The 15,254-nt window shown below is 38.3% G+C and overlaps 1 protein-coding gene across 1 annotated transcript; it reads right to left on the reverse strand.

Moving 5' to 3' along the window:
- On the reverse strand, positions 4,633-14,504 carry LOC110401124 (plasma serine protease inhibitor-like). Its single transcript, XM_021401845.1, has 7 exons — positions 14,347-14,504; positions 12,512-13,181; positions 10,808-11,078; positions 10,022-10,169; positions 8,836-8,983; positions 5,627-5,750; positions 4,633-5,319 (listed from the first exon to the last, which is right to left on the reverse strand). Exons 2-7 carry the CDS (start codon positions 13,164-13,166, stop codon positions 5,289-5,291), a joined length of 1,377 nt encoding a protein of 458 aa, XP_021257520.1. The 5' UTR covers positions 13,167-13,181; positions 14,347-14,504; the 3' UTR covers positions 4,633-5,288.

Below are 15,254 nucleotides of genomic sequence, written 5' to 3' on the forward strand. Positions count from 1 at the left end.
TTTCCTTTTGGACAATTCTGTTGACAAAAGAGAGAGTATCTTGTAGAGAATGTTATCTTTCCTGCATAAAAACAGTTTATTTTGTATTCCAAATACAGATTTTCATATGCCAGTGTTTAGGATTGATGCTCTATTTTCTATTCGGCCTCATGGCTAGTCCATTTCTAGCCTGTTCTATTTGTTTCCAACCAAGATACTAACATGACACCACCAGGGAAGAATTGATTCTGCGTAGGTTTTTGTAAGGTATCATATCTGAAATTGTCCTTGTGTCTGACCAGCATGACATTATTGCATTTCTAAGGGTATCTGTGTGCATGATTGAGTTTACATATTGCTCCTATGCATTTGATGAGCACTTTGGCAGAGTATAGAAGCCATGATCTAGTGATGACTTGGGTTTTCATGCACTGCAGTAATACAGAGAAATCGTCACTTATAATACAAGAGAATCCATCTGATACCTCACCATTTAAACTGTATCTTTCTGCCTCTGGTGCAGCAGCTCTGAACTCAAGAGGTGTGTCATGTCAACATGTTATTTTACATGTTTCAGTAAAATGAGGATAAAGCAAGAAAGTTTATTGTGTCTCTTCATTGCACATAAAATATCCATAAGGCTGCAAAACCCAACACCCAAGAGAGTAGGAAAAACTATAGCAGAAGCTGCCTGAATATCTTAAATGCAACATTGCTGTGTATGTGTATGGGTAATTGGATGACCATTCCTCTTCCTTCAACTGATACAAGCAAATTCTACATAACCCCACAGTTTCTCTTCTTCCCTTTTCAGGAGATATTGGAGAAGTGTGTTCTGCACAGGACTTCTCATATAAATTGTCTCAAATCACCGATCTCAAAAACATGAAGGAGATAGTGTACTGCAGGAAAACAGAGGTGATGTTACTGTTCAGAGCAATTGCATAATTATTCTACAGTGTGTGAATCTACCCCATGGTTTGCCTTATGTTGAGTCTAAAGCCAGGTTTGTGTCCTATATCAAACATTTCATGGGTAGTTGTTAAATCTGGGTTCCCTCTTATGTGGCTGCCCTGTATGAAACACTTGAGATTGAAGATGTGTCAGGGCTGAGTGTGGGAACCGTGCTCAGTTTGTCTAAAATGCTGGATAAAACAACAGACAGAAAAAAGGAAAATCTAAATGAAAGCAACCCACTTTGATCCTGTAAATTCTCTTTATATAATACTAGAAAACTTTTGAGAGAGACTAGTGTCAGCCCCAAGGCCACTTAGCTCTCTGTAGTGTTTGAGGATGCTTGTGGTATCAGTGTGTTACTCTCAGCTCCTGCAGTAGTCTTCCATCAGCCTAGAGTAGCAAGGACATAGAGTTGCAAGCAAATCTACTACTCTGGTAGTAGAGAAAAGGTTTGATGTTTCACCTTGGTGTCAATGGCAGCTGAATATTCACTTTGGACCTCATCTCCCAGTCATCCTGACATAGTATCTAAGAGCTGCATCACTGACTGAATCCTGCTCTCAATGTATAGATCGTGCTTCCAGAAGATAAATTTCCAATTACTGATACAAAATAAAATCATCTCATAATTAAATGTTATGTATTAAATTCCAGAGGTCATAGACAATATGGTACTTACAGTGTAGTTTAAAAAGAGTCTGCTGGACCTCTCTTTCACAGCACTACTTCCCTATTCTCTGTTTTGCTTGGTGGTATTAAGTTAATGTCCACTGGTAAATATTAATCAAAGCAAACAATATTTATTTGTTAAGCAAATAATGAGTTAGCTATTTTTTTTCTAGACATCAAACATTGTAACCCCATTTTTTCATTCTATAAGTGAAATGATGCCAACATCTAGGGCTCAGAGTGTGAAGAGCAAGGTTCTTGCTACTCTTGCATTTAAACAAATCTGTGGGCAAAAGAGCTTTGCATTAGCACACTACCTTGAGCTTTTGAAATCAACACAGTACAAGAACTGGAAATCTAAGATAGGTCCTGAGCAATGTCGGGTTGTGAAAAGGGTAGTTTGTCCTACAGAACTCTCTGCATGGGATATCCAGGTAGAAGGATATCATCTGATCAGGTACTGAAGCAGCAACAAGCTTGGTCAGGAACAGCTCGATACCTCTGTGTTGCCCTGCACATTGCAGGGCACATTGTAGATATACTCTAACTACTTAAGTTGCTCCAAAAGTAATGCCTTTTATTTTTTTCCATGGAAACTGCAATGGGCACAAAGACCTCAAGAACACTATTTTGCAGAGCAAATTGTCAGCTACAAAATGCTATTTTTCAGTACAGTCACCACCATGAACTGATTTGTGTGAGTGAGCTGATTGAGACGCTATCCGTTCCATGGTTTGGCAGCTGTGCATGTACGTCTGAAATGTGGATTGTTTCTCACAAAGCTATCACTGTTGCTGAACCACTCTCTGCCTCACTGTACTCACATCCTCTTTTTGGTCTACAGAAGTGTTTGGCAAGTATTGATGAATGTCAGTAGGTGCAATTTTTTCCACCTGGAGGAATTCAGTGACATACCTTTGCTTTAGATGCACTTCCATATCAGACGCCATTGTCCCATACTGTCTTTCTGCTGCCATCTGTCATATGGCAACAATATGTAATGGAATATTATTGGGAACCTCTCTGCCACTGACATCCGTCTTTGACATAATGGGCCAACATATTAAAATAGGAGGCATTACTTTCAGAGCAGCCCTCATACCATTCTTCAAAGACTTCACTAAATTGTTGCTTAAATGTTTGTCAAGAGGAGTAGTGGTTAGTTTTTTGAGAGGCCGTTGATGAGTATTTTGGAAATTATTGAAATAGTGAATGAAAAGCAAAGTAACAACATGGCTTGATAAGCTGTCAAAATAAGAAAATGGAGAACAGATGGAGCAGACTTCAATATGGCAAAATGTTAGCTGGAGTAAGGAAATATATTTATAGAGGATAGACAGGTTTTATATATCTATCACATATGACTTATAGTGGTATCCCTCTCAGAGTGAGCAGAGAGAAAGAGGCACTGTTCATCTATTTAGAAGGTTATTTAAGATTGAAATACATACACATGACACTCATCCTAACAAACAATGACTAATTATTTCCGCTGAATGTACATGATTTAACTCCAGGTGACTCTACAGTTCCTCTTACACATAGGAATATACCCAGCATATAAATGTTATGTCATTACTGTCTCTTACAAGATAGATTTGGTCAGAAACTGTATTCAGAGAGCTCTTTCTCGTGATGTATACAAGCTGCCAGAAATTTTACTGCAGTGTTACGTAATAATCAAGGTTCAGCAGAAGCAAGCATGGTGTTGCTTAATACAAGTTATTTTTCTCAAGTCTTGGGTTGCCAATATAGATAATATGAATCTATCAGCCCATCCCTAATGCCTGGATAACCATTTGAAGGATCCTACTTTTATTAGGGAGGACCTGCTTGGAAGAGCAGCAATTCCTCTGTTTTCTCTCAGGTCATGCAGCTACACTCAAGTGTCAGGAAGAGTGGGAATATGTTCTTGTCACTGCTTAACAATCCCAGACACCGTCTCCTCTTATCCTTATCCAAGTCTCATCATAGGCAAGATTTAGACCAGCGGTCACATCAGACTCACATTTTTGCCTGCAAACTTGGAAGCAATCAGTTTCTCCGTGATTCCTGTTAGATCAGCATGATTAGTGAATGCTTCAACCACACTCAGTCCTTTGAAAAGCTCCTATATGTCATAGGTATCAGAAATAGATGCTCTTGGAAAACATGATTCTTTCCTGTTGAATGCAATAGAAGAGTGAATCACCCCATATGGATACCTTTTAGATTGCAACACCTGTGTTATCCCAGGGAAAGTAAAGCTGTTTTATTTTATCTGAGCATTGTTGCAAATGGCTGCACTGAAAACCTTTTACCTAGGATGGATGTCACCAGGAAACAAGAGGATAAGCTGGAAATCCTGTGTTTTTTTGTGTATGGAAGAAAAACACCAGCAAGATAACAAGGATTGAACTTCACGTGATAATTCCTCATGCAGGCATTTCTTGTCTTATAAAAATGTATCACTCAAAACTTGTTGTAATAGGCAGTTACGAGGATACGAGATGTAACGAGAAAGGCCCCCTCCCCGAAGGAACAGGGACTAGTTGACCAAAGAATGTACCCGTGACGCAGGGAAAATGGCAAACTAAGATGATCCGATAAGCTACCTTTTGATATGTCAGTAGATGGAAAATACTGCTTCATGCTTCACTGCTACATGCTTCAGCAAAAATATCCAATCAGCATTAAGGGAGTAAGCTTTAGATGGCAATAGTGGATAACAAGTATTATAAAAGTAGTGCTACACCTTTGAATAAAAAAAGCTTTTCTTGCTGCTATTGTGTGTGTGTCTGTGTGTGTGAGTGTGTTTTCAAAAACTTGTCTGCAAAAGTTCATATATATAAACACCTTGACATAAATAACTCAATTAAAATCAAGAGATGGGCATCGTTGCAAAATTTCTGCAACTAGAATAAAAATCAATTCTTCTATGTATTTTTATTTATTTCTATAATGGGCATTCCAACTACAGTCTCTGTATGTCTTACAAATATTCAGACGTTTCTTATTGGATAAGGGAAATGTTGCTGGCTTCATTTGCAAAACAACATGACTGACAGAAGGAAAAAAAAAAGCTGAAGGCCAAGGAGAAAGTTAGTGACAGAACGGAGAATACAAAGCAGACCTCTTCTTCTTTGTTTTCTACCTCTTTGACTAAGTCAATAGGAATCTCAGAACTAAAATTTCACATGAACTCATAGTTTGCTAGATAAAAGTCATACAAACAAAATCAAATAACACTATTATTTTCTTCTGCGTTGAATCTCAGATGTAAATAAGGTTATTTTATTACCGGAGTGTGATTCTATTTCTCACAACAGAAGTTTCACTTCAGATGATCATGTTCATCATTTTGTTGAAAACAATATTGTAAACAATATTCTGCCTAATGTCCTAGTGTTTTCAAGAGCACACATTTATTTAAGTCCTGATGTGAATTCAACTGAAGGCAATCTGCCAGCATTCTGATGTTCAAGATGGATATCCCACAGTGAGAATTCATCTCAGGTTTTACAGATGTGTTATCCACAAACTTCCCATGTAAAGACACAGAGATTGTAGATCCTCTGGATAGTGCCAAGGCTTTTCAAAACTAGTTGAGAAACTTTTTTTTCCCCAATATTATTAGCATCAGAAGTGAGAAAAAGAAAGCAATCGTAGATAAACTCTGCAGGACCAAAATATGGTTTTCAAACTCAATCGAAGTCTTGAATTTCTTTGTTTTTTCTAAAAGACACATCAAATTCAAGTAGTTAGGACTGTTGACTGAAGATGTTGATTAATTATACATGGACTTAAAGCTGGTATACAAAACTCTCAGAATTTTTAAAAAGTTCTAGGAGCTAGAATAATCAATGGTAAATGAAAATAGTCTTTCCAACAGTCTTCCCAAATGTCAGAGAGATTAAAGACAAGCATATGAGCACAGCTGGCAGCTCTGGAGCCAGTCAGTGGGGGCAGCAGGGCAACGACTGGAGATTTTGATGTGGGAGAAAAAAAAATGTTCTTGCCAGGTTCCTGGATGCTCACTTACCTGTAGAATTTGAAGGCAGTCTGCATTGCTGGGAATAATCTCTCATTAGGAACTAAAAGGTTCTCCTCTAAGTGGATGCTGCTCCTGAGGTGTATGGTTTTCTTGTTCTGCTTGTGGCCACTGGCTGGTGAGAGTCAGGGACAACAGTGCAGCAAAATAGTCAAATGCGTATTTGCAGACATGGGTACAGAAAAACTAAAACAACTTCAAGGTTTCTTGATGTAAACAGATTTTGTATCTGAGTGTAGTGCCTGAAACAACTCATTCATCTGGCCCTTTGAGACCTTCTATGGTTATTACTTGATGAGGTTATAGCAAAATTTGTCTTTCTCATCTGGCTGTAAAGCCGTTTCTAAAAAAAAAAAAAAAAGCAATAGAAAGATATGAGTTTCTCTTTCAGTCTGGCACTATGAGAATGAAGTTATCATGGGGGATCTAGATTCATCTCTCATTCAGCACTAGTTTGACAGTGGCATTAGTGTATATACTGTATGCTTTATTTAGTGTCTTTGTCAGATTTGAGGAGTGGGGAGCTGTGCTCCTCATCCCCTCCATGTGTTGTGCTCCTGCATGGCTGTTGGAAGGAGAGCTGCATGACGTTAGCACTGGCTGCTGAACATTTCTCAAGAAAGTGATCCAGCTGCCAAAGGAGACTCTCCAATGGCCATTTTCTGACAACTCAATCCGGTTTGCAGTCAGGGCACCCTCAGGCAAATAGATTGCACAACTGTCAAAAATTGGCAGGTCCCTGAACATTTTCATCAGGAAGACCGACAGGCAGACTTTCATTACAAAACACTTTAAGATTTTTAAGTTTAGTTAAAAAAAAAACAGCCTAAGTGGTGGTTATGTCTCCATTTTACGTGGTATCAAGTTTTAAATTGCATCTAAATTCATTTGCATACCAATGTTATAGAATTAAGCTTGTGTATCTTTCTGTGCTCAGTTGTGAAGCGTTTTAGGCATTTACATCATCAGAATACTGTTGTGTTATCTGAGGATGAGTGCAAATCCTTAACAAGAGGCAACCTTTTGAAAATATCCATACAGCAGACTCAAAGCACTGGTCAGAAGAAAGCACCAAAATAAATCTATGGCAAATGCATGGTAGTCTTATAGTTTTTGGCTCGCATTTGTTTCACAGAGTGTTTTCTGAACTGACTAAGTTTGTTCCAAAGATGGGAAAAGGGTTCCTGGCCTCCTGATTTTTGACAAGTAGCTGGTGAAGGCCTTTCAGCTCGACCGGAAACTAAGTAGCATTCAGAGAAATGTCATGTGCTGGGCAGGAGCTTATAAGGCTGAACAACAGAGGAGGTTTCCCACTCCTATTTGTCATCCTGGCTTCATTATACCAGGTAATTCTGGAGCGCAGCCATGTCCATCAGCCTACAACCACTCATCTTCTTACATTTTTAGCACAGTTACTGGTGCAGGTATTGCTCACGCCAGCTGCAATCCTTCCAGGCATATCATGGATATTTTGGAGGGGTTTAAAGCAAACCTGAGGTTATTTCCAATAAACAGCCCTTGTGTCTTGCAGGGACAGAGTTAAGCAACATGGAAATCAACTGCATTGAGGCAGTTGAACTCAAGACTAGAGTACAGATCTTGAAGCACTTTATTTACAAGCATAGAAGTAAACTCTGGGATCGTACTAAATCTCAGTGTCTCTTTTATCACTTCCAGGTATTAATAACCTATCCCTTCTGAACCATTATTTCTTAATGAACAACAAGTTTAAATCTATATTGCATGTAACACTTGTTGAGTGTCTGTTTTAGCCACTGCTTCCACATAAGGATGCTTGTCAAGTGTTCACTGCCTTAAAGGTAGACTTGAAGAAGCCAACACGAAGCTGACAGCTCTGAGCATTCACGCCATAAGCTATGAATGATCTGACTGAGGGCATGGCAAAAGACATGTCCTTCAAAGGTCTGGAAGGGAATGATCACTATCCTCCCACCCTACAGTATAATTTGAAGTTACGTCTCCTTTTTCCTAGAAGACCTACCAATGTTACTGATTATCATTGCTTCATCCACCACCCACTCAACAGCATGCTTTGTAGAGTTTATTAGGATTTATTTGCCAAACTCAACTTTAAACCATCCTCTGCTCAGGGAGGAGCAGACATGGATTTCTAACCCCCAGGAATATATCCTTAAAAGCACTCCAGGTCTAATGCTAACTCTCCTCTTGCAGTTTCAGACTAATTAGGATGTTGGAGATGTGGGATTTTCTCTCTTTAGGCAAGGGAGTTCTGTGAACATGAATATGCCTGAATATCCTGTAACCAAGGCTCTAATTGCAAAGATTAGTGTGGTGGGTAACAGTTGCTTTAGAAAGGTCAAGTTCCACAAAGGAACTTCCAATATCAAATTGCCCTCATGGTCTATAGAGTCCAACTATAAGAAAATGAGAAACAACATACTGAGAAGGATAAATGTATTTAACACTTCTCAAATAGTTGCTGCTGCTGAATCCAAAGGATGGAACAGAGAAGGAGTCAGGCTGATACCTTGGTGCTCCAGTCCCACACAACTGCCAAGATCTGACTCTGAATTTTGACACTACATTGGATGCATAAGGCTGCACTAGGAGATGTCAGATTGGTACAGACATCCTCAGAGTGCTGAGCAATCGTTTTCTCATGCAAATACATGACTTTTTCCATCAATACTATCCATGTGGTAGAGAAAACCTAAGATATCCCCAGGTGGACTGCATTTATATTCTAAATTTCCATGTCATATCTCCAGGACCAGGACCTGGTAAGAGCTGCAGACAGCTGGAGAAAACAACAGCATTTTCCTAATTTAGTACTCATTAATTAGAAGCAGCCTGCTTGTTCATTCATTATACACTGAAAATGCTTTAAACTGCTTCTCTCAGCTGGATACTTACCTTATTTTTCAGTGATAAACTATACTGGTCATTAGAAGATTGATGTATACACTGCTTCATAATTCACCAGTACGCATATCTGGGTAGTTACTTTCTACTGGAGGAGGGAGCAGGGACAGTGACTTTAAGAATGACCACATTCTTGTCTCACTTATTTTTGGAAAAATAAAATCATTACTAACAGATTTGATATAATTTTAATTACATCAGACTATCAATGCATGATGTGCAATTCAAATCAATAAGACCAGCCACCGATCAATCATTTTTCAGTGGGTTTACAATTTTTCCTATGAAGAGGATACTTTGAGTGTATTGATCAACAATCAACAGCAAAAATGGACGGTTGAACTTTATAACAGGAGGAACAGAATGAGGAGCAAACTCTGTGCCAGTGACTGCTGCAGCCTCTGTGCCATTCTCATGAATATTCAGCAGAGCCTTGTGAATAGCCTACAAGGAAACACAGCAAGTATTACTGTACACACAGGATGAGGGTGGAATGGCTAAAATTAGCACTAAGTTAGTTCACCATCTGACTTGCACTAAAATGACTGGTAGGTCATGAACTAAGAAGAAGGAAACTTAGTCCATGGTAGGTGTTTTAGCAATGTTGTCTCTGTAAGTTCTGTTCCATTCAGTATTCCTCAGCTTGTGTGTATCCAGCACACAGAGCTTAGTGACTGCTCACCTTGCAGTCAGAGCAGAGCACTCAAATTCAGATCAGGAATGACTGTTTCAGAGGGAAAAGAAGTCAAACTCCAGAGCTGTTCTGCATGTATCCCTAATACCTCATGGATTACACTTTTGCCGGTAGAAAATAAATCTCCGTATCAAAATTTGTTGGCGTTTTCAACATTTGTTTCACTAAAACCAAGATAATGTAATGTTATAATTACTGCTGTCACAGTGCCCATAAGAATGTTAATTTATCTTCGCATTATCTTTTCTTCCCAGGAAACAGAATGCTTTCCTCTAGCCTGGTCGCTCTTGTGTGATTAGCACTTGCCAGTGCCTTCTATGGAAATAGTTTGAAAGTCCTTTAAAATTATAGGATCACATAGAATCACAGAATCATAGAATTGCTCACGTTGGAAAAGACATTCAAGATCATCAGTTCCAACCACAACCTAACCATACTCTAGCAGCCTAGGCACACATTAAAGAAAAAAGGCCACTTTTTGTACTAGGCATGCTCATGTGAAGAATTCCCCATAGGTGAAGGCTCCATTTGCATGCTGAAACTATATTCTTCCTGAGAAAATTTATATAAGCTTCTCAGCCTTTGCTACAACTCCAGGCTACCAGAAGGAAGACAGTATTCTAATCTCCAGATCTTGAATAAGTCTGAAAGAATTGAAAGTTACTCTACTAGCTAAAATGTTTGAATTCACAGAATATCAATCATTCTCAGGAGTAAGAAATATTCCAGAACACAGCTTAAATCAAGACAAATGATGAATCCACAGACTTTTCTGTTGACCAACTTACTCTTGAAACCTTCAGATCGGACTTTCCTGTGATTCCAGACAGATTAGCCTGATCAGAAAACACATCTGTTACACCCAGATTCATGACCATCTTCTTTAAGTCATAGGTGCCAGAAATGGATACTTTTGGAATATGCACTTCCATCCTCCTATTAATTCAAAAGAGAATTGTAGTTGTTACAATCAAGGTATGACTTGAAGTCTCCCAACTTGCAGGTAATTCCATGCTAAAATGACGGACTTTAAATATAGAAAAAATGGCAGCAAAAATGTGGGAAGACAGTGGTCTGGATGATGGGAAAATGTAGAAGAAAGATATTACTTAGGGCTTGTTTTTCAATCTTATAACCACCTCTGAAATGAACAACAAGCAGTGGTAGCTCCAGCACCTTTGGGGGTACATTTGAGTTCACCTTCTAGCCCTCAAGGTTTTTCTTTTGGAAATCACACCCCATTCCCTTCAAAGGATCTGGTTTCTATGTCACAGTAGTACCACTGTTAACATATTATATTTGTGAAACGGAAATGGCGATACTGAAGATCAAATAAAAAATGTATAGGAAGAGAAGCTGAGTTTCCCAGCTCACAAATCTCTTCCCTCATGACAAAGTGGTGCTAGTTCAAATTGCTGCTGAGATTCAAATAATCAAGTTGTTTAGTCTGTTCATTGATACCTGTCCCATTACTTAAACCTCTAATGAACAACAAAAGCTTATAACTGTAAAGCTTGATAACAGCGTTTAGACCTCAGATTCTGACTACTGTGAAGCATCAAATTGGAATTTACCGTCTTTCAAGTGATTTTTCCCATTTAGACACTGTGTCTTTCATCAGGCCATCCTCCAGCCATTTCATTTTTCCTTCATTGGGCAGGATAAACAATGCCGAAACATTTCCCTTGTAAGGAATCTTCACCACCTTGCAAGACAGCTTCTTGTCAGAATATATTTCATAAAAGCTATCTCGAATCATCATCTTCACTTCAACAAAAGTCTTTGCATTCACATAGAAATAATCCTTGTGAGTCCCCTTCATATTGAAAGGATTTTCCCAGTAGGCTTAAAAGTAAGAGAGAAAGAATATAGTTATACGCTTAATTCAAGGAGGATGTATTAATACAGTCTAGACTAACTTACACCAAATACATCCGTATCAATTATGCTCATACTTGAAGATCAGAGGTAATCAAAATTTATTCAAGGTCTTGTTCCCTATCATCTCTGCTATAATGTGTTGAAGTAACAAACAAATATCTAAGATTAAACTTCAGAAAGATGTTGCAAGTCAGATAAATCAAATAAAATGACTTTATGTTGTTATCTTAAATTTATTTGAAGAAAAAGAAAAATTTGAAGAAAAAGAAAATAAAATGCGCCTGACTGGGATCCAATGAGTTAATTTACAACCACTTTGCTTGTTATGCAAGTTCCACAGCAGATGACTGTCTTTTTAAAGGTGACATGTTAAGCTCCTTCCATGCTTTTTCATCTGTTCCTTGTCTTGTTGTACTAAGGAAAAGTGTCAATGAAAGAACAACCTGAACTTTTGAGTCTGATCATAACTTCATTACAGAAAGTGGAATGGGGCTTCTAAGGATTTAACATTCCAGATTTCTCTTCATGTTTATTCAAATGATTTTCAATGGTATTTTATTTGTATTAAGTCATTCACTGAACAAATACACAGGGATCGCAGTTTGTCATTTTAGAACTAAGTGCACTTGTTTTTTAAAGATTGAATAGAAAAAAAAATTGAAAAATAAGTAATAGAATGTTAACACTGAAGTACTTCCAACTACTTTATAAGTTTGAACTCCTTCCTGTCCCACCACAAGGAAACACCTCTGACTAGGGTATCTAGATTTTATAGAGTACTGGAAGTAACAGCTATTTTATTGAATGCCATTCTATTTCCTAACACACCTTTCTGGGCAGTAAATTCAACTTATGTCCTGCTGCTCCAAATGAATATTACCTTTAAGAAGAAGTTAATCATTGCTAAAGCACATTCCCAAGTACCTCCTGGGGTGTATATATCATGCGATGAGTGGCTGTGGAACATTTACAGCCCAACTCCATAGATATGTACCCATTTAATAAGCCTGGACTGTAAGTGAATTCAAGTTCTGTCATTTTTCATAATATTTAGAATTTATTTTTTCTTCATGTTGGATATATACATGTTGCAGAATAATTTTTGAAGTAAAACAGAAGTCTGATAGAAAAATCCACAAATGCATAAATTTGCTGTGCTCTAGTAATTCCATAAAACCTGAAGATTGCAAATAAGTGAATTTTTGTGCTTACAAGCCTAAAAATATGCTAGAAAAAATATAGATATAGTAAAAGGTTTCAATGCATGAGAACTTTCAATGTTTCTTATAATTTTAACACTCTCTTTCTTTTAAAAATAATTCAGAAATAATCTGGGATTTTTTTTCAGTCCAAGGCAAACTTGGATATTGCAGTAGCATCTGTATAACTGAACTTACCTTTGAAATAAATATAGTTAACGAGTACCATTAAAGAGTTTGGATTGAGGTCTTTAAGTATTTCATTTATCTTCCCATGGGTTTTGTTTTTTATATGGTCATTGATCTCTTTTCTAGCCTCAGTAGAATTCTGAAAGTTACTAGAAATAATTTTTGCCTTGTACAGGTTTTTGATGTCCTTCAGAAATGTTTTCAGTGGCTTCAGGTGTTTGTCCATGAATAAGGTATTTCCCATGCTCAGCTCCACCTGGCTGCCAGGACGGTTCAGTAAGAGGAGGAGATGATGAAAGCCGTGGTGTATCTCCTCCTCCCTGCTGTTGGTGAGATTAAAGGCCAGCCCCTCCAGCAGCTGAGCCTGGGTTGTGGCTCTGGCACCCAGGGCCAGCAGGGCAAAGGCAGCAGAGACACTGACTGGGGAGAAGAAAATATTCTTGCCAGGTGCTTGGACAGTTGCTTGCCTGTAAAACCTGAAGGCAAAGTCTGTGTTGCTGGGGATTATATGCTGGCAGAATGCAAGAGATTCTTTCTCATGAGGATGCTGCTTGTGGAGGTGAGTTGCCTCAGGCTCATCATAGTGGTCGTCATGCTGTCTCATGCTGGGGACTGCAGGGTAAAGTATGGCCAACAGCAAGCATAGCAGGAGGAAGGCCTTCATCGTTCTTTTCAACTACTGTGTGGACAAAAATAAATTGTTTTGGACCCTGGAGTACAGTCATGTCAACATCTCATCTTTTATTTATATCTGCTACTACCTGCAACAGCTATTAACACTGTTAATATCCTGACCTGCTCCTTTATTATGACATGGTTTTGAAACCCTCCTGCTTTGATCTTAGATGCAATTCATCTCTACTACTGCCCACTTCTATTCCACTTTCCTTCAGCTACACAAGTCCCTCATTACTGGATGCTTGTGGAGAGAGAAGCATATGATTATTAAAGTAAAACATGATTCAGAGGGAGAGAGTAAATTAAAAGGTTCATTGTTTTTTTTCATCTCACTGTAGATCCATTTTATGATGTGGTGACACATCAGAAACAACTCTTATGTCTCTTACATTTACCTCTAAGAACTCTCAGATTTATCATGATGCTTGTGATTGAAAGAGGTTTACATCAAATGACAGAGCTATGTCAATGGAAAACAATAAAAGTTTACAACAGTTGAAACATCATCTTTCTCATTCCTGACTCCTTTTAACACGTAAAGTGAGTAATCACAAGTGAGCGAGTGACATTTTTCTGCTTTAATCCTTGATTAGATCACAATACATTGCTTTATTTTAAACCATCGCTCAACTGAGGCATGTCTTCCAGATGAGTTCCTCTGTCCAGCCCCACCATGGTGATGAAACAGTGAGGCCACTGCAGTAGGCTTGGCCTATCCTGTCTGTCTAAACTTTGTATGACCAGGGAATCCTCCTTTAATCAAAGTTAACTTTATGTATCCTGCTTGGACCACGCTGGTGTAAATAAGACACATCATTCACCTCAGAGTTTTGGCTATCACATCATAAACTTTAGAGAACCTCAGTAATGACATTAAACTGGAATGATTGTTGGGAAGTCAGAGTATTTTACTTCTCCTTATGTAAGATTTCTTCCAGATATGAAAGAGGTATTTTGGATAAATATTCATAGCAGAGTTATAGTTGTAGTGCTGCTGTATCTCCACAATTTGCTATTCAGTGTTTCTTGGAAATTAAATTCTGCTGTCATTTGAGTGCTTAGAAACTAAGTATTGCCTTTTGAAAGCAGATCTGCTTCATGACTCACTAGCTAAATGTCATATAGCTGCATCAAAATCTTTAAAGTAAAGATATTTGGGTACTTACATTGCATTCAGAAGAGTCCTGCACTTGCATGGATTGTGCTTTCTTGTTGCTTTACTCACGCTGTTGTTTTCCTCTGTTAAACATTACATAGCCTCAAATACAGATAATCTAAAAGGATAAAGCTAAATGCTGATAAAGCTAATTTTCTTGGCTACCATATTCACGTGACCACAACTCTACTCCAATCAGAGCTAAGACCATGGGACAAAGCCAGTCATTTGAGAGGACTGTTATGCTCCCTAAGGGTTATAAAGCAATGCCTAAGCAAGTATTAATTAGAAATGAGATTTTGTGCCAAATACAGCTACCTTGTTCTATACGTCACCTGAGATGGAAACTGCCCTTCCTCTGGAAATATACAGTTTTGCCCAGCACTAAGCTCTGACAGCCAGGGTCAGGGCAAGAGAGCTGTGGGGAACACCTCTCAGCGATGCTACCTGGCCAATCAGATAATTGACATTTGTGCGAGCAATATATACACCCACTTCCTTTACATAGTTACTTTCCTTGTTTCCCAAAGATAGCATATTTTTGCTGAAACACAAAACGATTGGTTCCTAACCCAGATAGTACTGGAATTAATATGCTTTTCTCTAAAGCTGCATTTCAGCAAAAGATGAAAAACACCATTGTTGGAGGATATGAATGATTGCATAGTCACTTCATTACTCTAGAAAAGTATCACGTTTTCACTTTAGAGATGAATATAACAACTCTGACAATGAAGTTAAACCTCTAAGGAAGGCAACCTTGTTAAGAACAGCCACAAAATGTAATATGAACTAAGTCATACCTGAAACAGTGAAGATCTGCAGTCATCAGGATAAGAGTGTTAACAGCACAAAAGTCTATGAAATAGTCAAGGAGCTAGCATCTGCTTGAAGGATTTTGGTATGTGTCTGAAACCT

This window comes from Numida meleagris, chromosome 6, assembly GCF_002078875.1.
Source record: "Numida meleagris isolate 19003 breed g44 Domestic line chromosome 6, NumMel1.0, whole genome shotgun sequence".
Taxonomy (NCBI): Eukaryota; Metazoa; Chordata; class Aves; order Galliformes; family Numididae; genus Numida; species Numida meleagris.

Excerpts from the sequence above, each read along its gene's own strand:
- LOC110401124 (XM_021401845.1), bottom strand. The coding sequence starts at position 13,166 with ATGAAGGCCTTCCTCCTGCTATGCTTGCTGTTGGCCATACTTTACCCT. Across the intron at positions 10,170-10,807 it reads GAAAAATCACTTGAAAGACG|GAGGATGGAAGTGCATATTC; the intron begins GTAAATTCCAAT and ends TTGAATTAATAG. Across the intron at positions 8,984-10,021 it reads CCGATCTGAAGGTTTCAAGA|GCTATTCACAAGGCTCTGCT; the intron begins GTAAGTTGGTCA and ends GTTTCCTTGTAG.